This window comes from Falco biarmicus, chromosome 1 (genome assembly GCF_023638135.1).
Source record: "Falco biarmicus isolate bFalBia1 chromosome 1, bFalBia1.pri, whole genome shotgun sequence".
Classification (NCBI taxonomy): domain Eukaryota; kingdom Metazoa; phylum Chordata; class Aves; order Falconiformes; family Falconidae; genus Falco; species Falco biarmicus.
Window position 1 is genome coordinate 95,314,173 of NC_079288.1, and position 26,494 is coordinate 95,340,666.

At 42.0% G+C, this 26,494-nt stretch overlaps 1 protein-coding gene across 2 annotated transcripts; it reads left to right on the forward strand.

The window, feature by feature from the left end:
• Positions 1-6: 6 nt before the first annotated feature.
• On the forward strand, positions 7-21,054 carry SLC34A2 (solute carrier family 34 member 2). 2 transcript variants are annotated; one of them, XM_056361457.1, is made up of 14 exons: positions 7-2,345; positions 2,436-2,491; positions 8,322-8,436; positions 8,540-8,677; positions 9,255-9,383; positions 10,300-10,443; positions 10,995-11,106; positions 12,211-12,406; positions 13,153-13,248; positions 15,712-15,832; positions 16,537-16,704; positions 18,090-18,206; positions 18,294-18,418; positions 20,040-21,054. In XM_056361457.1, the coding sequence occupies exons 3-14, from the start codon at positions 8,331-8,333 to the stop codon at positions 20,607-20,609; spliced, it is 2,022 nt and encodes a 673-aa protein (XP_056217432.1). In that variant the 5' UTR covers positions 7-2,345; positions 2,436-2,491; positions 8,322-8,330; the 3' UTR covers positions 20,610-21,054. The 2 variants fall into 2 exon arrangements, with proteins under 2 accessions (XP_056217432.1, XP_056217427.1); XM_056361452.1 differs by having other exon boundaries at positions 7-2,491.
• Positions 21,055-26,494: the final 5,440 nt, after the last annotated feature.

Sequence of the window (26,494 nt, forward strand, 5' to 3'; positions counted from 1 at the left end):
ACTAGGGCCTGGGTCTTGAAGATGAGTGGGGTTGACACTTGTACAGCAAGTATCCATGTTGTGTGGGAGTTCTGTAAGGGAGCTTGTAGCACAGATCTCTGTTATGTAGACATGCTTCTTGGTTGTGTTATAACTTCTTGCAATATATAATAGCTGGACAGAGTTCACCTCTCACAGAATTTGCACATGCCAGGAATTTTTTCTCATTCTCTGTTTGAGACGTTTTCTGTGGTTGCACCTCCTGCTAAATGCTAGACTATCACAGGTATTATTCCAAGTATCTACAGAGTAATCCAGCACCTTTGTGAGAGGAAATCAGGACCCTTGAAATTTGCTTGCTTGCCTTGTTTTATTCGATGTTCCCTATCCAAGAATATTTTTTGAAATTAGGTCAGCTGCTTCAAAGTAAACCCTGAAGAGGGATGAAAGAGCACTGGGTTATTCTTCCTTAGCAGCAGCATCTTTTGAATCTATGCCAGATGCATGAAAAGCACTCTGGACTGTCGCTCCAACTGCCCTGGTGTCCTGGGAAGAGTTTCAGCCTCTTCTCCAACCCTGAATGAGGCAAAGGCTTCTGGAACAAATGACACCCACCTTCATTGCTTGTGGCTACCTCCTTATGGAGACTCTTCCAGACTGATTGCAGAACATCTACCCTGGATTTCTAAGAGCAGACTTTGGATTGCCTGCCTTCGTGTGAGCAACTGGCTTTTCTTTCCTAAAGTTTTTTTTTTGAGAATATGATGGGTCTGATCTAGGATTGTTCCCTTCCTAAAACATTAACATGGTCAGCACATAGGATTGTGCTTAGCAAATGGAATGAAGAGCGTTGGATTAAAAATGCTGTGGAAGACGTCACCATGCTCTGGCTGAGCCCTAACTGGGTACCTGGAACGTGCACATCTCATACCTTCTCACTGTCAAAGCTGGGTTTCACAAACAGTGACTCAGAAGAGAATAAGCCACAGCTGAGAGAAACACGAGGATTCCCAGTTAAAAGCTTCATCTGATTTCTTACATGTAGAGTATCAATGAAAAACTATATTTAGATGCAATGTTAAAGTACACTTCCGTTAAGAAAACTGAGCCTGTGAACCACCAAGGTAGACCTTGAATCCATTTTCCACCGTGTCTTTCCACTTTGGGCTGTTTTCCGCTTCACATGGAAGAAAAATCAGTTTCCTTTCCATAGCCACCTCTGTGCAAACTGAGCTGGGACGGGTGAGGCAGGGCTGGTGCTTTCCTCCTTGGGCTGCAACATCAGCCATGCCCAGGGTGATGGGGGGGCGGTGGGGTCTCCACCAGCAGCGCTGCTGCGGCCAGGGGAGGTGCTTGGTGGTTCCACTGCCATGATGTGATGCTGCGTACAGAGCTGCGGAGGCTTTTACGATCACTACGTACTAAACGTTTCTGATGCCGACACAGGAGAAGAGTAAGTTCTGACTCACAGCTCCAAAGGCTGGGTGTCTCTGTAGGGCTGAAAGGTGCAAAAAGCAAGAGTGTTATTTTTCTAAGTTACTAAGTCACTAAGCTGCTGGGAGATATGACCATGTACACGCAGACAAAGCAGATCTGGTGATTAGGCGGCTGGTTTACAGCTTGTTTTCTCAGTGTAAGAAAGTTGCCAGTTAAAACAGAAAAAAATTCAAAGATAATAAAACTACAGTGCCTAATTCAGTACCACCACTCCCAGCTCCCCGTTAAGCTTATCATTTAAACAGACAGCAATGCTAGTGACCGCTTTGTCTAATCTGAAATACCATACTGTATTTATTGAATAACGTATCCATTTATCATATAGGCTTCTTCCTCACTAGCATTCTGAATGCTGTTATCAAAGTGTCTTTACATCTTTAAATCTCATTTAGAGGGAGAGCCACAGCCAAAATGCTAATGAGCTCACCTTAATTGTAAACACTGAGCACTGATAAGAATGAAACTCCATCCTCTGTTCTTAAAGAAGTTCTTACGTGTTTCCTACTTACACTGCTTTTTATCTGATTCTCCTTCACTTCTGTTCTTAGGCAGATTAATAGGCACCTGAACAGACAAATAACAGTACTACATCTTCTTCACAGCCTTTTGACAGACTTCTGAGATTGCAAAATATTTTTGGAAAATTATTATTGGAAAAAAAGATTACTGAATGATCAGGTGGACAGCAATTTTTAAGGCTGGAACAAACCGTTCCCCCGCATTCACAGAAACACACCAGTAACTCGTACTTAAATGCTGATGGGACATTTTTTAGAATGTGATAAGTGTGAAATAGCCCATAGTTTTATCAGTCTCGGTTGCTGCCCACTCCTGCTAAAAAAAGGTTGATTGTGATCATTAAGTTGCAGGTAGGCAGTGCCTCTGGACTGTAAAATAGGAATGTTAGTGCGCAGTGATGAAAGCAAACTTTGCTCAACACCTGTCTATATATATTGCAGGTTTCAGTGGCTGCCCAGTTGATCTGTTCTCTCTGTTGGCTGGGAATAAAGAAGTGGTAAGTAAGAACCAACTAAGACTAAGTTTTCTTTTTTTTTCTTTTTTTTTCTTTTTTTTTAACTTGTTTAGTTCATAAATCCAAAGCTTTGTTTTTGCAGCTCAAGGAATGGCAACAGAGAGCTAATGTGGGGAAATGGAGGGGCGTGTGAAATGTCATCCACTTGTTAGCATTTTCACCTTGTGTTCTTTAAGCTGCATTTATATTTTAAGGAAATGAAAAAAAACCCTGAAACATAGTTCTGGAAAGAAGCTGTACTGCTTTTTGTCTGCAAATAAGTAGATTTATTTTTATGGAATATGATAAAGAAAAAAAGCATTTTATTACCAGAAATATAACTGCCTACAGCATAAGAAAGTATTGTTCATTGTTTATTTGGATTGAAAAGTGAGATTTTAAGTCACAGTAATGAGTGGTATTGGATACTGGAAAACATCTAGGATAGGATTTAATGAAACACTGGAAGGAAATACTGTCAGTTAGTGTGTTAGCACAGGTAGTGTGTAAAGTCTGTGTGCTGCAGTGCAGCTGTGTCAGGCTATTCTTGATGGAAACATTTTCTTATGCTAATTCAGTTTGGTACAGAGAGGTAAAAGGAATACATTAGTCTAATGTAGTTAGCTCAACTAATGTGGCAGTAGGCAGAAATCAGCTGGTTTCCCAGTAACTTTTATTAGCAGCTCTTCCATTAGATCAGTAAGTCTTTTTAATGTCATTACTTTTTCCTCTCTCGATTCTTTACTATGTATTTTGTATTTGGGATGGGGTAGATCTGTTTTATTTTCTAGTTGGTGGGATTTTTTTTGTTGTTGTTGTTTTATTCTAAAAAAGTAATTGTTTTATCCAAATACCTAGCAGGCATTTCAAATAGTTCAGTGATGTTTCCTGGTTCTGACTCCTCAGTGGCAGTGTCTGGTGCTTTGCTTGGTTGTGAATGCAAAAATAATGTTTGGGATTCATTTTCTCTCTGCACTTGCTTAGAAATGAGTTCTCATTTACTAGTTTTGTATGTTTTCAGTTTTGCTGTGTGTTAACTTGAAGCTTGTGTGCAATAAGTCTCAGGGATCCATAGGAACAAACAGTAAGCACAATGCTTTTTTTTTTTTTTTTTCCTCTAGCTTTCACATACTGTTTTTTTCCTTAAATACTACTTTAGTTGAAAGTTTACATCCTGGTTGAGCCTGCTAACTTATTCTGACAATAAGCCCCAAGGAAGCAGCTGGTTCCAGAGCAAAGACAAGACTTGCTCCTAGCAAGGCTGAATCATTGCTGGTGTTGATTTAAGTTGCTGCCTGTTCTGTTGCACCTGGGGCTTTCCGGCTGCCAACAAACAGGTTCTGGGGCAAAATTATCAGCTGATGTAAAGCTACTGAATGAGCTTGTGCTGGCTTCGGATCTTTCCTTTCCTGTCTCTACTTAGTGTGCTTCTGTGTTGGAGATTATACATTTTGAGGGGAAAAAAATATTTTTTCAAACTGTAAGAAGGATTGCTATGTGGCTTGGTATTTACTCCTATGAAGTATGTGTGATAAATACTCATATTCACCAAGTCATACAGTCAGATACCAGATGAGCTGATAAATCCCTTTTTAGCATGAAAATCATAGCGCAGTGGTGAATGACAAGGAAGTGATGTATTTTTATAGAAAAGGTGAGAGAGAATGGGGCGGGGGGGGGGGGGGGGGGGGGGGGCGGAAGGAGAGAGAGAGACACTGGGGAAAGCCTGCCTGAACCCAAAACTTGATTTGGAGCTGGTTGAGCAACCTGTAGGCACATGTATGGTCATGTTGGTGCTTGTTGCAGCTATTACCAGGTGGTTTTGAAAAGGCTGCTATTTTCTGCAGTACTTTTATTTCATCTTGGTTTGACTGGGTCTGTTCCCCTGGAGGTGAGATTTCTTTAAGGCTTACTGCTTCATAGTTCTTATTTCAGGCACAACGTGGCCTTTCAGTGAGCTGTCACGGGTGGAAAGGTACAAACAATACCATCCAGGCACATACAAGTGGTAGTTCATATTCTCTGTGTTAAGTCCAGCAAAATAAATACGTTTACAACTGTTTCTGATTTAAAACTGAAAAGCACCGAGAGTCTAGCCCTGCAACAGAGGCAATGCTGTTACAGTCCAATGAGTCACCGAGGAAGGCAATATAGGGCAACTGCATGGCACCTATCGTTGCTCAGGTAACTCCCCAGAGACTTTAACTCTTTGAAATGCTGCAGTGAGAGAGTCAGTACGGATATAAAAAACATGGGAGCCCACTTTGGCTTTGACTTTCTCTCTCTCACATTTCCTTCAGAATTTGAATGCCATTGATTTCCATCTATCTCCTTCTTAGGAGCAGGAGTTTTCAGTTTCTTCTGGAGTTAGAAAGGATGTCACACATAGTTAGCATTTTCCGAAGGCGAGGAAAGACTATACTTACAACGAAAGGAGCGCACACGATGGTGTGAGAGAACTTGCCACGAGGTTCACTGAAGCGGACTGGATTACAGTTTGCACAGGCATTAGTTTTCAGACCTTTGCAATATGCATAGCATATTTTGACCTGCCACTTTCAGGAGGAAAATAGCTCCGTATCAGCGCAGCTCCAAACAGGTGGATATCCAAAGCGCCAATGCTTATCTGGATGTGAGCTCCATGACTACGCCCTGGGCGCAGGCATCCCAGCTGGCATTCTGCCAGCTAAGGCAGGAACTGGACTCACGGTGCTGAGACACCCCGGCTGGCACAGGGATGGGCAGAGCTCATTACTCCGGGCATCTCATCCAGTAATTGTGGCTATCCTGCCTTTGATACCTGGACTGGTGCGTCCAGCTGAATGTAGCTCCCTGTTGCGGTGTCGTCACCAGCCTGTCCTCTGCCCATTCTCTAACATGTTCCTTTGCAGTGTAGTTATGTCTCCGGTGTTCAAAAGTAAACCACTGTTGGGGTTTTCATTGTCATTTATATCTTGCGTCAGCGGTGCTGGTCCTTTATCCTGCACCTGGCATCAGCTTTTCCAAAGGCATGCATGAGCTGCCAGGGAGCAATGCAGTTAGCATTGTCACCCCTCCGCAGCACCCAGGTTTTCTTCTGAGTATTTTCTCAAGGTGTTAATGTCTGTGTTTGGGCCAAGTAAGAATTCTTTGAAGGGAAAACTGTAGAATGTTGATTATCCTTGTAGCACAGCAATTAATTAACAGTAAGTAGCTGTGGCCAGGACTCCAGCAGATGGTATCAGGTGGCTCTAAACGATCTTCTCAGCTGTTCCTCTTAACAAGAGTTAGGATCTGGAGAAACCTGACGGCTTTGGTAGTGCTTCAAGGGTCTAAATGGTTCTGCTTTTATCAGTTCTTGATACCTATCACCCAGAATGGGCTATTCTAGTAATACCGCTGTGAACCCAAATGCACAAGGCAAATACTGTAAAGACCTCCGGTATACAAATCTACCTTCCCACATCAGAGGTTGACTAGGGCTCGTATGAATAATTTTATATACATACCTATTATAAACTTCCTCCACAGAGGTGGTCAACTCTCATTCTATGGTATTTCATCACACAAAGCAAAAACAATAATAATACATGACGTACCTGTGGGATCCTGAGCACCTCAGGAACACGGGAGATGCTTATTATGAAAAAATGCCCTGCCGAATTCTTGAATGGGGACAGTTTATTTAGGAGGCACAGAGGCTGTTTGTCTGCTGAAGTTTTCGATCTCCAGTTTCTCCAGTGAATGCATCAGCTCAGTTTCCATGCAGTAATCATGCAGGCTGAATCCTTCATTTCCATACCAAGTGTAACAGAAGAGCTGTAAAAGTACTGATGGCATCTCTAGGGCTGGTGGTGTCCAGCATATTCTGTGTCTCTCCGTGGCGGGAATATCTTGTCAATGCAATTTCGCATCTGAATTTCCAACGCATTTTGACGATTGCATTTCACTTAAGAAGCACTTGTGCTGGGCAGTTATTTTTTCCAGAGTTCTTTAAATGCTGAACATGCCTAAATGAAACTTGTTTAACAAGACAGAGGTGTTCTGGCATGGGTGGGGCTTGGAGGTTTTTCTGGCATGGGTGAAAATACAGGAATTTGCTCCAAGCAAATGGAAACCCTTGTTGAAACAAGCAAGAGTGATTCTCTTCCATCTGTTCTGAGATCTTTCTTTGTGTATCTTGCGAGCTGCTCTGAATCTTACAGCACAGATAAAGAAAGTGTAAAAGCTTTTGCTAATGGGATTGTAGAATAATTTTTCCTGCTACCATGGAAGGGGAAATAATCTTTTCTTTGTGGAGTGCCAGAGAACAATACCCTCCTCTGTTGCAGTAAAACATGAGTGATTCTGTCTGTGACATTTCCTTCACAGCTCAAGGCAGAGAATGGATGGCTTATTGATGTGGGCAGGGACAAAACATTTTCACCATCAACTACATAAAGGATTATGATGATTAAATGAATGATTAATTATACTCCCTTGGAGTGGCTGCTAAATGCAGGTGAACCTTGTTTATGGGTGTATGATGCCAACTCTGACACTGACTTTTGGAGGCTGGGTGCAGGTGCCCTGTTTATGAGGAGCATTGCTGGCAAATTCGCCGACAGATGTTTCAGCCATGCAGGTGCCAGACACGGTAGCTGTGGGGCAGCTTTGCCCGCAGCACTGACCCTCTCATTTGGCACAGAGGCTGGGAGAGACAGACCTGAAGGTGAAGCTTTGCTGGGTAGAGTTCACATCTCCCATCCTTTCCGCTGACTTTTTGGTCATCCTGGCTGAGCTAACCAACAGCATTACAAGCTTGGAAAGGTAGAAATATTATCACATATTGCCTCAGCTCCCCATGGTGACCTTTCCCCTCTTTCATGTCCCTCCCTCTGGCCTCCCATATTGGTGAAGTAAATAAGGAGGACCTTTCCAAGTTTTGATTCAAGAAATAGCTGCCTCTTCCTCTTGTGCCTGGGCTAGATCTGTCACATGTGCTTATACCTGTGCTGTCAGGATTTGCCCGTGTGATGTCTTATTTTGGAAGTTAGCACTTCTTAATATTACAATGCATGTCAAGTGGGCTCAAAAGGGGTTGGGAAGGAAGAGGTTCAGACAGAGAGCCTGCGTGAGATGGGTGAGCCTGACCTGGCTGCCACTAACCCAGCTTCACTTGCAGCATCAGCTGTGAGTTACAGGCAAATGTAGACTTGTAAGTGGCCACTGCTGTCTAATTATGCTCTTGTCCAGTTGTTCAGCAAGCATCATTCTGGAGCTCAGAACTCTGGGGTCTTCCTCCACCTTGTCCAAGGTCACGTTCCCCTCCATTGTTCCATGGGAATGAACGAGTAAAGGCAGCAAGAAGATTGTGTTTAGTGTACATGACACAAACTAAGGCAATGCTTTCGGGAAGAATTCTTTGGTCAGTTCTGTAAATTGAATTCCCAGTTTGGTAAAGGCAGTCGGTTAAATCCAGAAGGTGGAAGAAAGTAAAAGAGTCCTCTGACATTTTGCTGAAAGGAGATAGTGAATTAAAGAAAAAAAGCGTAAGGTTTGGAAAGCAGAGGAATCTTTGCTTTTATGACAGTTAGAAGTGAACAAAAATACAGGCACAAGATGGAAATACTTTTTTTAAATTGTGTAAATGCACAAATAAACCAACGATGTGATTTAAAATATAATTGAGAAATCAATTTTGCAACTAAAGGAATAATTCGTAAAGATTAGTAAAAAGCTGTGTTCGAGGACACATTGCTTCCATTTTATTTCCACCTCTTTTGCTCTTAAACTCAATCATGTTTCTCACATACCCTGTTGTAAGTTGAATATTTTGACTACACACACTTTTTAATCAGCACTACTTTGCTAGGCACAGATCATGGCTCCCTGGCCTGAGGTGGAAAAGCCTGAAACCAATAACTATATTGGGGACTCTTCCAAACAGAACCAGAACATGGCTGGGAAAGAAGGAGAAAATCACAAAGGTATTGTGTGCTTACCTGTGAGTTACAGAGAGACATAAATTTGGGGGCTTCTTGGAGAAGATGGAAAGTAATTAAATAATTTTAAAATGTTCTATTTCATCAGGCAATGTGGCTTCACTTGGAAATAAAGGAGGAATCCAACCTGCGTTTTCCACAATAGCCTTGATAGATGAGACAAGGCCGGAACAAGACGACCCATGGGCTCTGCCGGAACTGCAGGACACTGGGGTCAAGTGGTCAGGTAGCCAGTCCTCAGCAAATAAGTTACCTGCATTTATTTTTTCCATCATTTCTGCTCTCTTTATCTTGGTTATCTTTCTGAAATTGTATTTGATGCAGAATTGAATTTAAGATTTGAGGACTTTTCAGATGTAGGCTTTACACTCAGTCTTACCTTCCCCAACAGTGAATGCAGATATTATATTCAGTCAGTTAAGAAGAATCTGGAAATTGTGCTGCTTGCCCTCCTTGAAACACAAGGAGATATGTGGAAAACAACCCCAAACTGGTTTTATATCCAGGCTGCTATTGGTCTTTTTTTACTTAAGAGGATGACTCTGTAAAATTGAGGGTCAGTGTCAGATTTCATAGGGCTTTTGTCATATACCAAAGCTTTTACATGGTAAAACTATGTAAACAAACTACCTGCTTCTGCAGTTAAAATTTGATTAAGAAGAACATTCTTTTGGGTTTAATCACACACTGGGGTCACACCACTGTCTTTAGGTCTGTAGCCTCTGCTTGTGCGTAGACTGTTCCAGAGTGAACACCAGATATATCAAGCAAGTCTTTCTATGCGTAATGCATTTGTTTTGCAGAACTGGATAGAAAAGGAAAAATCATTCGTGTACTCTACGGGATAGGGAAGTTTGTTATGCTACTTGGACTACTCTACATGTTTGTGTGTTCTCTGGATGTACTGAGCTCTGCTTTTCAACTGGTAGGAGGTATGAAAATGTCTACGATATCAAGAATAAACTGTGATATGAGGCAGTAAATTTCATCTGAGAGACTAAGTTACAAGTATCACTCTTCAAGAACATTCTTCATAGATTTATGTGTTGAGATATAGATTCAGAAGGAAGTAGCTCTGGTTGAAGACTGACCTTCACGTATTTGAAAGGGCCTTTGCTTCTCAAATTCCAAAGAGGTGTTGATGTAGGAATTATTGGCACCGAGTTTTTAGTAGGTTCCTGTTACTTTAGTGACAGTTTACATGAATATATCTGTGCATAAATCTGTCCCATATGAAAGACATTTCAACAAGGTGAAATATGAAAATTGTGCTCTTGAATAAAGCATCCAGCACTGAAATACCCCCCAAATCCTTCAAAGATGAAAACTATTGAAATGTATTTTTTACATTTGCCTATCTCCAAGGGTTGAATTCTGCTGGTGGATTCAGAAGTGGTTATCAGAGAAATATGTGAACTTCTGTGGAGGTATTTTTTATTTTTGACAACACAGAAAGCTACAGGAACAGAATTATTCAGGATTACTAAAACAATTTTCCTTGATGCAGTAACCAAAAGTATCAAGGCAGTAATAGCATTCATATCTATGCATGTGGGGGTTTTTTGTTTGACAGTCTTTCCTCTGATAGCTCTGGGTTTATATGGTTCTCTGCAGAGTTCAGTAGAGCTTGTTCAGTCACTGAAATGAGAGAATATGAAATATTTTCTCATAACTGAGAAGCTGAGAGTTCAGGACCTGAATTTGGATCCCTGGGCTACATAATCTTGCACTATTTTTGGCTGGCAAGCATGGCTATATTTGTATCAATTAAGTGGTTGAATGATCTTTAATTAAATGCTATGGACTTTATCTTGCAGTTGTCTCACTCTGAGAATATGTTTTTTGTAGGTAAAGCAGCAGGGGATATTTTTAAAGATGATTCAGTGCTGTCTAATCCTGTCGCGGGACTGGTGATTGGAGTTCTGGTGACTGTTATGGTCCAGAGCTCCAGCACATCTTCATCCATTGTGGTCAGCATGGTGTCCTCCACATGTAAGTCTGATTACAGTGTCTTCCTAGAGATTACTCATAATCTTGGTCTGGGATACAAACATTCCCACCTGTGTTGAAGTTGTAAATAAATAAAATTGAATACTACTAGTGGTAGTAATAGTAAGTGCACAACTGCAGTAAAAATCATTGGAAGCCTTGGCACCGAATGCATTAATTTTGGGAGATCTGCATACTTTTCTCATGTTAGCCAGTTACTGAACTGCGTTTGTTCCTGTGGCATCATTTAAAAATCCTGCAGTAAGTAAGAAAATGCCTGGGGAAGAAGAGACTTTATCTTACTCTGGCCCTCTAACATCTGGTGAAAAGAGATAACCGTGGGCTGCAGTTTCAGTGGGGATCACAGGACCGTGGGAGTACCATGTTCCCAGGGGGCTTGGTTAAAGCAAACGTGTCTGGACTGGAGTGCCTAATCCACATCAAGGGAAGTCAGGGGTTCCAGTGACGTTAGTAGATCTTAATTTTTCATTGGAGGAAAAGAGCTTGCTGATGATCTGATTTTTTCATTCAGTGATTCCTTTTCTGCTTTCTAGTGCTGACTGTTAAATCAGCGATTCCTATCATAATGGGGGCAAACATTGGCACCTCAGTTACAAACACGATTGTGGCACTCATGCAAGCTGGGGACAGGAATGAATTTAGAAGGTATTGTACTTAAACACTAGATCTGAAAAGTTGCTTTTCTTCCTGCTTTGTAGGTTTTCTTCTATATTCCCTATCACTACTACAGCTGTTCAACCTTTCTGTTGACCAAAACTTGAATATCTAGTTAGTAAAATCACAAGCGTGGCCATGGCCAAGGTATAATGCTGTCTAGATACGTGGCTTCATATACTTGAAGAAAAGCATATTGGGTTCCTTTAAAAGGTTTGTGGTTTTGTAAGAATCTACCATTAACTTGGATGTTGCACAGGGATAAATTTTAAACTGTTCCCACTATACCATCACCTTTGATTATCTCTAAATTATGTGAGGGCTGTACAAGAAGTTAATACTAGTTTGGTCTACTCTCCTTAAAAGAGACTTCAGTGTTGGAGATATTTTGAGACTACAGTAGGCAAGAGCTGGTAACTGTAGAGAAATGAAGTGTTCTGGTTTTCAAATATATACAGTGACAACTTTTAGACTGCCACTTGACATTATCACTGAGAGAGCTCATGGCTTACTGGAGATGGGCAATAAACCTGGGAGGAGTATGAGGCTTTGGCACCTTGTTGTTTGTGGCAGAGCAGATGTATGAAATACACTTAGCCAAAGCCCCTGAGGGAAGAGCTGTGGCTCCTCAGGCTGTGGAGGAGAAGCTGGAACCAATGATTTGCAAGAACGTGTGAGAGGGATGTGAAGAGCCACCTTCCCCCATGAGTCAGAGACAACAGGTCCCAGAGGCAATGCCTGGCTAAGGATTAAAAATGGACCAAAAATGGGTGAAAGGCAAAACAAATGCAGGCTGTACAGCTAGTTCTTTCTTCAGACAAGTACTCTTGGCCACCTCATGTTAAGGATCACTTTTGCCTTTTCTAGTTTCTCTTGTTTCAGTCACCTGGCTGGCTCTTTAACTCGCTCAGCGGTGTGGAGACAACTTGGCACTCTATAGCAAAGTAGTCGTGTCCTGTGACCCCAGAAATTAAACAATTCCCATCTTGATTTCACATCTTGATCCTGATCCACATCTATGATTTCATATTTAATTGATGTTATACACATGTTGTTTAATTAAAAGGAGCTCTGTTTTTTAATTTCTCCGTATAGGGCCTTTGCTGCGGCCACAATCCATGATTTCTTTAACTGGCTTGCTGTGTTTGCACTGTTGCCCATTGAAGTTATTACTGGCTATCTTTACCATCTCACCAGTGTTATAGTTGACTCCTTTCAGCTTGAAAGTGGTGAGGATGCCCCTGAGCTACTAAAAGTTATCACAGACCCCTTTACAAAGCTCATCATTGAGGTAAGCTCTTTCTCCCCTCAAGGAAGCTGCTTACTTGGTTCAGCCACAGCTAACCAAAATGCTCTGAAGGGGGTGGTGGGGTGGTGGGGAGCTTCCACGCACTTCTCTGTGTCCTCAGGGTAAAGCTTATTAGCAGGTAGGTTCTTCTTTTTGTTCGCATTTCATAAAGCCCCAGCTCTGTATTTCCTCTTTCTATTTCCCCCACATTTCACCTTAATGGTAGGTCTGTCTAGGACGACTGGGAAGGCAGGTGAGGACACATACAGTCCTATGGGATGGATGGGATGGCAGCCTGTTGCCTAGATATTGGCAGATAGTACTAGCTGAGACAACCCGGCACATCCAGAAGATCTGCACAGGACCTGAAGAGACGACACTGAAATTACAGGAAACTCACACAAACCTAGAGGGACAGCTGAAGGCCAGGGTGGATGCACAGAGCTCCTAAAATGACAGTAAATACATTTAGGCAGTTGTGTCAGTGTAGCTGTTTAAACAGAAAGGGTGAGATGAGGTGGTGGATGATTTGGGGAGAATGAGGCACAGTGTTTGTGCACATAGAGTTGTACCTTTTTCTGGGAGTAAACCCCTTCCTACCTGTTGGGCAGCAGCTCTAGCATTAGAGATGGTTGTGTAGGCTTTGCGTGACTGAGCTTCCAAAGGGAACTATTTGAATAGAGCTGAACAGAAGTATGTGATGAAAGTCAGAATAACGCTTTTTTTTTTTCTTTTTGTTTTTTTTTAAGCTTGATAAATCAGTAATAAATGCAATTGCTACAAATGATGAATCAGCAAAAAACAAAAGCCTGGTAAAGATTTGGTGTGTAACTGAAAGCAATGTGGTGAGTATCATGCTAAATTCATTGTTAGGTTCCTTAGGAAACATACTACTCATTTGTAGCTGACACTCCTTATCATAGGATTATGAAATCAGATTTTTAAGTTAGTATTTTTCATGCAGCAGAAAAACAATGAAAACGATTTAATTTAGTTTTTGCTCCACTTAAACCAAGGATGTCACACCAGTGGTGAGCTTGACCTAGTTGCTTTCACTACCATGCAGGCCCTTGCTTATCAGAACTGATGGCTGAGAGCCAAGCCTTTTACTCCTTCCACATCCAAATGCCTTTAAACCCCACTACTCCTACCAGCTCCCTGAAAGTGGAAAAAAATCTGCAATATAGGCCAAGGAAAATATCTTTTTGCCCACCATTTATCTATTTATCTAACCATTTATCTATTAAGCATTTATCTATTAATCTAACCAACTTCAGTCTTAGGTCTGTTAGGGTGGTATCTGGTGGCAGCTGGTTATTTGCAGCTTTTTGGAAAACTGCCCTCGGGGAAAGCCTCTGTGGGGCTGTGTCCCACTGTTCTTCACCCAAGCAGCACTGCAGCTTGAAGTAATCTGTTGCCCAGATCGACACCAATGAGTATTTTGGTAAACTGTGGAGCTGAGTGGTTGGTTTGCGTTGTTCAGCTAACTAACAATTAGAGCATTAAATGTCCCTTGGATCTCTAATTAGGCTATTCTACTTGTTGGTATGTATATAAAAGCGATTCCTGAAGTCCTGAGGCAGAAGATACTTAAGGACATGAAGCGGAGGTCAAAATTAAGTGCTTGGGTTTTTAGAGGAGCCCAGCTCCTATTGAATGACGGTCTGGATGGCCAGTGAAATGCTAGCTAGGGAGATAGCACCAGGAGCCCTGCTAATGTGAAACTGCTCAGGTTACGCTGCTGAGGAGCTGGGTATCTCATCTCCGCGAGGCATGGTGCTTGGGCAGCGTACCTCTTTCAGGCCGCCAGCCCTCACGTGGGCTGCCCCTTCGCTGTGCTGCCTGGGTGGCAGTGAGGTCTGAGCCCCTGAGTCCTACAGTACCCCCACTCTTACAAGAAACTATATGGAAAGTTGTCGTAGGCTGAGGGTTACATTTCCATATACACAATTCTTTCTGTGTTTGTCTGTATTTTGGCTGTGTAACTACTGTCCAAACATCTGGTCAAATTACAAAAATACATAAAACCCCTACAAGCTTGACTTGAACTTGGTGAGAGAAGAGAAAGATCATTTAAATGATTTACATTCCTAGAGGCTTGAACTCATTTCTGGCAAAAAGCATTAAACAGACCTCTGGCAGGGATAAATACATGCAGACCCCATGTGCTTAAGGATAAACATAAGGGTAAATGCTTTGATCTAGTGCTGCTGCTTTGAAATTCAGATGTCTGAAAAAAATTTCAGGAAGGCAAGAAACAACGTTGTGTTGTGTTTGTGAAAGCTGATGTCTTGCGGAGGCTGGAGACCAGGTGCTTCCTGAAAAGGTGGGGGCACTGGATCCACTCCAGGCTTTGCCCATCTGCATCAGCTGGAGGGGGAATACGAACACGGGTGTCTGCAGACAGTGCCCAGCAAGAAAATATGATTTCTCTTTCCCTGTTTCTGCAAAAGGCAATCACTCAAACGTATCTTAAAGTTCCCTCCTGTTCAGCATTGTGGTTCAGAGTCCATTTGGCTGTTAGCTGCTCTTGTGGGGAAATACAGTTCAGTCAGCAAACTATTCCTTAATCTGCACAAGGAGTTACGGACCTCGCATCAGAATGCAATATGTCTGGGCTAGGAGCTCTTATAAGGAAGGTTTTATTGTAATAAAAACAGAAATTCATGTTCAGCGCAGTAATGCTAATCACGGTGCTAGTAATTAGCTCTTAGATAGCATTTGAACTTTAAAAAGGAAAGTAGTAGCAGCTCTTATATTTCTACAGAAGGAAAACTGAAGCACAGAAAGGCAGCGTGCGCAGCTTATGCTTATTCAGGCTGCACTGTTATTGTAGTAGTCTGAATCACAGTCCTGTGCAGTACTCACCAGACCAATAACTGTAGTTAAGATGACAGCAAAGAGGTCTTTCTTTGCCCCAAGAAAGCTGTGGCAGTGGCTGGAAAAGGAGTGCCACTGTCCCCCAGCTGCAGCTAGGCATAAGCCTCATTCCACAAACCCTGACATCAGTAGTTAAGGTTCTTAGCTACCGATGACTTGGTCCTACGATTATTACCATGTAGCAGGTTTGTAGGATATTTTAATCTTTAAATGTTGTATTGATTGACTTGCGTAACAGCACAATCATTTATCTTAAGAAGGCAAAAAAATTTGCCTTGTCATTAATGAGGTGCCAGCTTAAACTCCAGTTTACAAATCTGCCTTTAGCTGATGATCACTTGGCTGTAATAAAAACCTAGAACTTTGCATGAGCTGTTAATGAAGGGTTGTAGGTGACTGAACTATCTGCTTTATCTGGCAATCTTTAGACGCTGCAGAATGTCACAATTCCGCCTTCAGAAAACTGCACATCTCCTGACCTTTGCTGGACTGAAGGAAACGTGACATGGACCATGAAAAATATAACTGAAACAGAATATATCAGTAAATGTAAGTAGTAGAACTATTTCTCCTTCGGTAATATCTTTACAGGTGTATATATCTTTCTGATGGTGTTAACAGACCACTGCAGAGGTATATCGAGGGGCACTCACCTGTGTATGGACACAAGGCACTACTGCAGGTGCAGTCAAAGCAGCCTGTGCTCTGTTATAGCTACGCAGCTGGAGTTACCAGCAGCATTGTTGTATCTGGCTGCAGATGGATCTCTTTCCATGCTCCCTGATATCAGTAATTGAGGTCTTCAGTATCATGTCACCCTCACTGTTCAGATGACTTGGAGCTACAGTTACTTTGCTGGGATGGTTTCTTGGATATCTCCATCCCTATGCATGCCCTTCAGGACTTTCAAGAGCCCTTCTCAGGCGTTCAGCCACCTGTGGGAAGAGCCGACCCACCCTCTGGCTCAGAGCACACCAAAATTTCTTCATGCCATTGTATTCCTCTCCCTTACATATGGCTGCCCAGCTCCTGCCTGCTGTCTATTTCATAAGCGTATCCATACAAGAGCCCCTCTTGCCCACCTCAGACATGGCTTTTGTTGAGCAAAGAAGGGGGTGTTTTCAGTCCTTGCATCAATCACTGTGTGTGCTTTGGTCCTGTTTTCTTGGGGGCATATACGAAAACTAGAGCTGAGCTTAGGATCGGAAAGAAAAACTGTGGCTAGGCCAACTATTTTTCCTTTTCTTTTTCAGGCCAGCATCTCTTTGCAGACGCAGACCTGCCTGATCTTGCCATTGGCCTCATCCTTCTGGCTTTGTCCCTGCTTGTTCTGTGCTCCTGTTTGGTGGCAATCGTTAAGCTATTAAACTCTGTGCTTAAAGGACAAGTGGCAAGCATTATCAAGAAGACAATCAACACCGGTAATTATCTGCTTTTCCTGTAGATTGTTTTCAGAAATGAAAAGGACTCTGAGCATGTTTATTGATATCTTCTGTTCTAGCAGATATTACAGAATAGTTTAAAGAAAACAGTATTAAAGCAAAATCACCACCACCCCCCAATTTTTCATCCCAAGCACGTTATTTTCTTTCTTTTAAAAATCTATTAGCGAACAGCTTGCTTGAGAACTGCAGCAGATTAACAGCAACAGAGACCAAAGTCCAGGCTCTGTTTCTTGATGTATAATCATTAGCTGTAAGAAATGTAATGTTCCCATCCTCAAAAGATAGTGCTGAAGTGCTGAGATTGTGATTGCCTACTCTGGCACATAGCCTGCAAGTTTCTTCTAAAGTAAGTTGAAAAAAAGTTTGTGGTGATTAATGATCTAATTCCCTTTGCTCGCCCTGTTCTACAGCTTACCCATCTCTTCAGTAGGATAAGCAGCCCTGAACAGTGGTGCTTTCTGTCTTTCCCTGTGTTCTCCAGGTGTTTTTTCATCCTGGACCCACTGAGTGCAAATGCTGGTTTCTTTTCACTTGCCTGCTTTTTCTTCGTCCTCCCTTGAATGGAGAGGTTAGAACCTGTAGCAGAGAAAAGCAATCCTGGCATACCTCTGGTTGAGGTTGAGGTCAGAGTTCACAGGAATGAAGAAGGCAACAAAGTGGTCCCCATGCTGTCTTTTCTTCTCCTGGGCAAAGAACAGTGCCCAAAGTGAAAACGAGGGGTAGAAAGTAATCAACTGCCGGTTACTGCTCATTTGCGATCTACTCTGTGATCCTCTGTGTCTTCCTGATTGAATAAGTCCTCACTTCCTGGGTCACCCAGAAATCTGCAGACTACAGGGGACCATTGTGCCTAGTTTCTCTAATCAGTGTGATTAGCTTTTCTTTGCAAGAGCTAACAAGTTAACAAGGAGGTGATCTGCTTGAAACTATTTAGAACAAGCAACCTGATTTTCTCAGGATGGTCTTCAGAGCTTTCTGAAGATCTGGTCCATGTAGTGGGTGCCTGGTTGCCAAAAGTGAGGTGCTCAAGACACATAAAAGGTTTTGCGTTGACCTCTGTGGGAACATTTCTGGTACCTAATCGTATTACAACATAAATGCTACCTTGGGTCAGGACAAATGTCTACCTAGTCTAGTATCTATCTCAGTGTTTCCAGTGGCGGAAGGCTGAAGAAGGGAGTACAGCAAACAGGGTAAATTAGAGTAGTAGAACTGACTCTGACCCAAAATCATCATTTAAGAGACAATATACAAACAATATATTTACATTTTAAATGCTTAATAGTCTTTTCACTGCTGTGTTACTGTTACACAGAGCATTCTTTTATGCTAAAGACAATGTTCTCCCTCTATTTTTTTAGATTTCCCATTTCCATTTACTTGGCTAGCTGGATACCTGGCTATGCTCGCAGGAGCTGGTATGACCTTTGTTGTCCAAAGCAGTTCTGTTTTCACATCTGCTATTACACCCCTTGTTGGTAAGTTGTCAATACTGTGTTCCTTATCCACATGTTTTACTTTCTCCGTCATTCTGAAGCCACTCAATCCTGTGTCTTTTCTCTTAGGCATTGGTGTTATAAGCATTGAGCGCTCTTATCCCCTTACCTTAGGAGCTAACATTGGCACAACCACAACAGCTATACTTGCAGCTTTAGCAAGTCCAGGGAGTACATTGAAATATTCATTGCAGGTCAGTATAAACCAATGCTTCCTTGACTTAATTTAGAAGTTGCAACTTTTCTGAAGAAAAGCCTGACAAAATTGGCTCTGATACAAATGTGCCATGGATGTCGTGCCTGATTTTGTGTGTGCTTTTAAGGATAGCTCATTCATTTCAACTGCTAGAGCAAAAAGCGCTTGTGTTAAACATTCCCAGAATGTCAATCAATATGTACTAAAATCTTGCTTTTGTAACTTGAGCTTGATCTGATTGAATTAATTCAGAACTGAAACAGTGTGGGCCACTTGAGCCCTGAGGGGTCTCTGCAGCTTGGAATTCAGTGCCCATATCTGTGACAGCCCTCTTAAGCAGTCCCCTGTGAGGGTTACTAATGTCTGTAAGTTGCCTCTTCAGGACCCTAACTCTGTCCAGGCAGTGTACAGGGACTTCTGTAACCTAACTGAAGGCTGTACAACCGTTAAGACGGAGACCTGTCTACCTACCTCAGGTTGCAGTGAGCACGATGGCATCTATTTTCTCATTGTAAATCTAATCTGAGTGGATTTTAGTGAACTCCTTGTCGCCTCAGACTACGTGAAAAGTAGGCAGCCTGGCTTTGAGCTCCCATTTACCACCTGGTAAAGGACATTCCAGGCAGCAGATAACGTTTGAATGAGCCCTCTACATCAAAGACTGAAAAGATAATGAAGTTTCCTTTGTGAATAAGATGAATGGTTTTTGCTAGCTACAATAACTCAAGAAAATTACAGAAGTCGTTTTATTGTCCTCAGGCATGATAGAACAGATGCAATCATGAAAAGATACTATCTTGATCAAGCTCAGATTTCATGATAACTTGCTGTTTTTATAAAGTACTTTAAAAATAAATCCCTGTACTTTCATATTTACGTTAGTCTGATAACAGTTATAGAGTGAAAATGAGATAAGGTGAGCAGGGAACGTACTGTTTTGTTCAGTGTGTGCTTATCCTGTCTAAGCAACTTCTGAAAACTTTAGGAAGTAGGTGTGTCTTCACGCTTATTTTCCAAAAATCAGTTTTGAAGTATGTGAGTCAAGTTATTGTAAAAGACCCAGACAAAGTCACATTCCAGGAATCTCCTTGGCACCCTATAAACTTTCAGCTAGTTTCTGTAAAATCCTGGTTTGTACCATTAATAAATTCTCAATAGCCTGTATGCAATATCTAATTTACACTTCTCGTCTTTTCATTGGAAACTTACGGATGCAGAACCCAATAATGAACAGTTCTCACGCCTTGCTGACAACAGCACTGTTTCCCACTAGCTGTTTGGTTTGTGAGCTTTATTTCTGATGGACTCCATTTCTTGCTGTTGAAAGCTGTATTTTAAGACTGCCATCTGTGGGGAGATATGCCATCCCCTCCAGGCTTGCCTTGTGATCAGACACAGTCCCCTGTTTGTAGGCACACGATGTGTGAGGTGGTACCAAGTCCTTGCTTCCTGCTAGGAAAGGCCCTGCAATGCAATAGCATCAAAGACAAGAAAAACAGTGGGGAACAAGGGAAGGGGGAGCTATGGAGTTTTAGTGCCACTGGAAGTTAACCATCATGCAGGTAGGAGCTTTTAAAGGCATGTTGGCTAACAAACCTGTCAAATGTTTTTGCTTTCAGATTGCCTTGTGCCACTTTTTCTTCAATATCTCTGGGATTATTCTGTTTTACCCGCTACCTTTTACCCGGCTGCCAATCCGCATGTGCAAGACCTTGGGAAACACAACAGCCAAGTACAGATGGTTTGCTGTATTTTATCTTCTCGTCTGCTTCTTTCTTTTGCCTTTGTTTGTATTTGGTCTGTCACTGGCAGGTTGGGGAGTTCTTTTGGGTGTTTGCCTTCCCCTGTTTGCTCTTTTTATGGCTGTGGTTGTGATTAATATTATGCAGTCGAGGCGACCGCATTCACTGCCTGAGAAGCTCCAAAACTGGGATTTCCTCCCCGTCTGGATGCACTCCCTAGAGCCCTGGGACAATATAATTATGTCTTCACTCGCCTTTTGTGGGAAACACTGCTGCGGCTTCTGCAAGTGCTGCAAAGTCAACGCAGAACAGGAAGGTGCCAAAGACAAGCAACTAAAAACTGTGGAGGTTTATGAAAACACAATTGCGATGTCTGATGAAGGTGGAAGAAGGGCACCAGCTGCAGCTTGTGTTGAAAAAACAGGCACAAACAACACGGCCTTATAGTAACAGATCAACCCATATTAGCAGAGGTAGAGCATAGGACAGTCAGGCTCTTGAAAACCACCTTGGACAATGCACTGAGGACAGAGTGAATATTTTGTTAGGTTCCTGCAGCCAGTGATATATCACTCATCAAGGAATGGAGTCAAACAAGCTTGGCAGAGTCCCTAGAAAATCTATGATCAGTTGAAAAGCTAATGACAGATTGGCTTACAGAGGATCTACTATGTGGTACCTTCATCCAATGCTATTGGTAGCAAACAAAAGAAATCCTGATGGAGTCCCATGAAGAAAGGGATGAAAGGAGCGGTGATCAATTTAAACTTAATTCAAACAAACATGCACTTGTAGAACAGCCTTTCTGACCTACTGGCTTGTTCAGCAGAAGTTTATAATACCTAAAAGCTCTGGAAATGGGGGGGGGGGAAAAAAACCAAACAAAAAACAACCCCAAAGAGAATCCTAATGTTTTTATTGGCCTATTTGCAGTGGTCAAAACAGAAAACAGTAGTTTTCCCAGTATGGACGAAGTCTATTTTATGTGTGAAGGAAAACAAAATGCTGGGACTTCCTTCAGAAGCTCTGGGAGTCTGACTGCAGCATAAGGGTGGGCATATGCCCATTTTGACCCCCCCCATCTCCTTTAACACCAGAGACAGGAGTTATAATCTTTTGTTATCTCATGCTAAAGGCCGTAAAAGTAATTGTGATCCCTCCGCCTGCTGAAGGTTAAGCACTGGGTTTGGAGCCACTGTGTGGCTACCAAAGGGCTTGATGCTTGATGGATTCAGGATGTGGTTGTGTGGCCATTCATCTCTCTAGACGGTCCTCTCCAATCCTGTTCATCAGGTAACCTCACAATCAGAGGAATGGTGCAGGAGGGAGGACAAGTGGCCAGCGTAGGGGAGGAGACAGCCACGCAAGCCTGGGCTGACACCAGGAGATATGTGTGCAACTGTAGCTCCCTTTGGCTGAGCCACAAAATGACTTTTCAGAGTAGCGGTGGAGACTGGCTTTAGAGCTACAAAAGAGGGAACCTGGAGAGCAGATTATGGCTAGCACAGGATATATGGTAATGTTTACTGGATATAAAGGAGTGTTCACTCTGCACCATGGCTTTGTGCTCTGAACAACCCTTCTTGGAAATAATGTGAATTTTACTGGCAATTGCATGTAGCAATCCAAATCCCAAATAAAATCCTTAAGTAGTGTAGTCACTACCATGTGTAGTCAATCCATAGGTAGTGTAGCACTTGGGTGGGAAGCTGCTTGTGCTCGCATCTTACCATTACTGATGTTTTAGTAAATGCTTGTGAGGCTGCTTTGAATCATGGGCTACAAAAGGCTTAATTTCAATGTCAGAAAAAGAGCATTTCAAAGTTGCACCGAGTACTTCTGCTGGCCTTCAGTAGTTTAGATATCAGCAAGTGTGGGATAATATCCAAAGTCTAATCTCTAACATTAAAATAAAATCAGGTGGCTGAGTGTAGGCCAAGTGTCATGTAAAGCCAGTTTATGTGGCTGAGCTGTAGATTAAATTTGCAATGGAAATGCTGAGAAGACCCTTAGTTTAACATAGCCACTCAGTGCTGCTAAAACACATTTACTTCTGAATAGTTGTTTATTTTCTGCAAAGCTGTGGAATTCAGTAGGTTGAATTTGGCTATCAGGTAAATATGTACATTTAGAATTGACAATTGTTTTCATTTACTTTTTTAAACTGGCAAACTATGTTGCCGAAAATGTGTTTGCAAATTGCATTCATACTGAGATTCCAACTACTTCTGTAATTGTGAGCCAGTGACAAAATGCTTAGAATCAGAGTGAATTTCCAAAAGCATCTTGTTTTGGTATAGTTCTGCTCTTTTAGGGTTTGGTAGTAGCAGAGAGCAGAGTTATGCCAAACTATTCTTTTAAAAATTATTTTCCTTGTCCTTCACATAGTTGAAACAGAATTTTGTCAGCATCTCATTTTTAAAGTGGAATTTTGATATCTTCGATAATTCTTCATTTTATTCTCACTGTTCTGGATGCTTTCACAATCTGTTTCTCTAAATCCCAGCATGCATTTCCCGTGCTCTGTTTCTTTGGGAAAAATATAAGAAAAATAACTTGGAAAGAATTCCGGATATCTCAAGTTTCCATTGACCACCCGTTGACCACCCATTGAAACAGGAAACATTTGAATCTACTTTTGCTGATGTCTTGAGCAATGTGCACCTTACTTTGTATCTTGAAATAAAGCCGTCAAGCACAGTGATAGTATCTGTGGGAAAGCAGTTCTTTCTCACAAAAGAATCAGGGTAATAATTAATAGTCAGACATATCATTACTTCATGATTCCTCATTGTAACGTTTCCCCTACAATCTCTTCTGTTCTTACTCTCCTCTGTCCTTGCTCCAGGCCATATTGTACCATTGTGTTAGGCAGATGGCAACAAAGATTTCTGTTTAACACTTGACAGCACAACATGTTCTGGCATTATTTCCCCCCCTACTCTTCCCAAAAGATATTTACACTTTATTTATAATTATTTGAGTGTACAGAATTTTTCGTAAGTTATACAGAAAAAGGCTCATGATTGTGTTATATATTCCATATTTGAAAACTATGCAATGTTTATCTATAAAAATGTAAAAAGTAACTACTGTATATTTTGTAATATAACTTTTCAAATTGTTTGTAACTGTGTATACTGCATATTATGGAGGCTGTTGGCTCCATCAATAGGTTACGTCAAGATTGTTAGCAATGCAGAGACAGATTTCTTAAAGCAAAGATGAAACCCACCTACATACTTTCATAATATGGCTTAATGCACAAGGATATTGAACTCTACTTTTCTAAAGATTTGAATTTTCTGTAATGAGGAATTTTGGAAATACAAGGTTCCTAAAATACTTTTTTAAACTCTTAAACACTGTATCTTTTAACTGTTTTGAGGACAGTATATGGCTTTATACTTTGTCATGAATATCCATCTTGTCTGTCCTCGTGCACTGAATGTAAAAATAAAGAGAAGTTTTACAAAAATAGGATGTATTCATAATATCTGTTTATATACGTGTTGTGGAAGCTTGCAGAAAATTAAGTACGTAGACAGTTCTAGCCTGAGCTGATGCAATGTACAAGAAATTAAGTTAGCATCAAGCACTAATGAAAACCACCACAGACCTCTGTGTCCAACATTTTCATATGAATGACAGATTTTCTTATGGAGAAAAATAAAAGGATTTGCTCAGTGCAACTGTGTGGGTCAAGATATTTTCTGGCAGGTTCTGCAGACTGTCCTCAGTGAAGGTAAGCATGGGAGAGCAAAGCCAGGGCTGCTCTCACAACAGGATGCATGATGAGTTATAATAAGTGATCTATATCACTGTGCTAGGCTCAGATTCTCCTTTCTACGTGAAATGTGGCAAAGAGTGTTTCCAAAATGCTCCTTATACCCCATGACCTGAGTGATATCTGGCTTATAACTAACTGGGCAAAGATATCCACCTTGCTCTTTTTGACCTATGGAGCTTAAATGACCTATGGAGCTTAAAATTAACCAGACAGCGCAAAGTAAAAATTACTACTTAAAGACTATTTAAAAAGGTCATTAGACTCCGAACTATGTGCTCAACAGTAGCTGAGGAACCAGCCCCAAAACCCACTGTTGTTGCCAACCACACTGTATCTTAGTGAAATGAGGAAGCAGAAGTATTTCTTATAACACAAATATTTATGCACTTACAGTGTAAGCTATCATCTTCTAAAAATGCAGTACGCACCCTAGGCCCATGATTTAAAACTTACAGCTTCTTCCACCCATGCAGAAATACTGTAATTCTCTGTGCCGTCACCCTCCATGACTCACTGTCCATCAGGAATCAAAGTGCATTCAGAAACACACACAGGTTGTGCCATCCCTCTCCTCATTTCCAAATCCTTTGCAAGAGCTACTTAGGGCAAAGTTCAGCAATGCCTATAGGTATTTAACAGCAGGTATGTCATGAAGTGCTGCACTGATCAGAAGCCTTCAAAACATTTAAAGTAATGCTTCAGCTAATTGCCTGGTTGCTCCTGCTACTGGTTTCAGTCCTCTTCCCCTCCGCTTGCAACCTAACTGTGCTGTCCACAGCTCCTTCTGGTGCTCCTGGGCTTTTTTTATTGTATGCTGAGGTTTCACATTCACTTCCACCGGTTTCAAATTCTTGATAACACAGTGTTTTCCTGCACCAGGCCTACCACTGGGAAGGGTTCTCATTGTCAGAAATGCAGGTTAAATGCTTCATCGTCTCTTTCTTCAGCTTCCCACGTAGTAGCAGGCACCCAGTCAGGTCCCCAAGACACCGCTGGCCGTGCCATAGAGAAGTGCTGTTCTCTGATTTACAGGAGATTATTTGGGGGTGCAGGCTGGTGTGGTACCATGGGCAGTAGCTGAACTGACACACAATAGCAATAGATCTGATCCCGTCAGTTTAAAATAGTGAGCAGTACCGAGCAAAAATCCGCTATTTCAAGAGCTGCATAGGGGAGGATATACTCTGTGCACATACCAGGGAACACCAGGCCACGCTTCAGTTGCACAATTTCAATAGGCTGTGCTTCCATGCAAGAGCTTTATCTGCATTTGGAAATTTTTTTTCTCCAGCTAATGGCCAATCCTGGTGTTGCCACGTGCCAGAGGCATGACGCCGTATGTGTAAACCCGCTCATGATATTTTTACAGTGAATACTTTGTAGATCTTAGTCCCTATTACAATTCTACTACAAAGGAAACACGTGATTCATATGAAAGCGCGGAGTGTTTACTTTGCATATTGGATAGTAATTATGCTGATTTTCATTGCGCTGTCCCTAAGCAGGTTTCCCCAAGCAACTGAGATCTGAGTGTTTCAACAAGACAGAGAAACAGAGCGAAGGCTAGCATTAAAGTGTCACAAACATTCCATCTTACTCAGCACCTGATGAAATTCCCTAATTGCCATTTACACTTTTGGGGTGTATCAATCTTTTTTACACTGCTCAATGTCTAAGGACACATTTCCATGACATAAACAATTTGGGTAATTACAGAGGAAGATATTTTGCAACCAACACCACAGTTGATATATTGAGGTTTTTTACACAATACAAAAAGCAGAAATTACAGGGGACACAAAAAATTTATGGACCAAATGCTGCCCTTGCTTAGGCAACATGCAACCATAATTGATGTTGGGTAAATGGGTGCACGTGTGAACTAGGAAAGCATGAAGCCCTGTTTTACCTGACTAATGCAATGCCCTCAGGCACCAGATCCCAGCTGGTCACCAGCAGAAGGCTACTTCTGGTGTTGCTGCGGAGTAAAAACATATGGTATTGACTCTTGCCTGTTGCTTCCAGCTGTTATATTGCCTGAAAAGAGATTCTATACCTGTCAGCATAATTTCTCTGTCTTCCCCAAAGGCTGTGCTAGAACAGTCTCAAACACTCCCCAGCAGAGTGGGAAGCATACGGGTAGCCATACCTGCTAGGTGCAGAGCATCCTTTGGCCTGTGCCTGAGGACAGGTGCAACACACGGAGCATTTCTGAGGAGAATGGCAGCACAGCATGCTTCGGTCCTGGGCGCTTGGGACAGCTTTTCTCCCCTCCCCAACGTGCCAGTGCTGCTGAACCTAGGAACCCCCAGGCTGATGTTCATCCGGCTTGGGAAAAATAGGGGCAGGGAATAATATTCTGTTTTGTCCCCTCCCTCCCTGACATTGCAAGTCTGAGATGCTGGGGGCTGAGGAATCACAGACAGAGCAGGGGTGGGGCTGGAGGAACAGAGCTCCAAAGCAGGGCAGGACTTTGGGGGGGTCAGATGAGGTGAAATTGATACTGGTTAGACCTGGTGGTAAAGTGACTGCATGCACATCA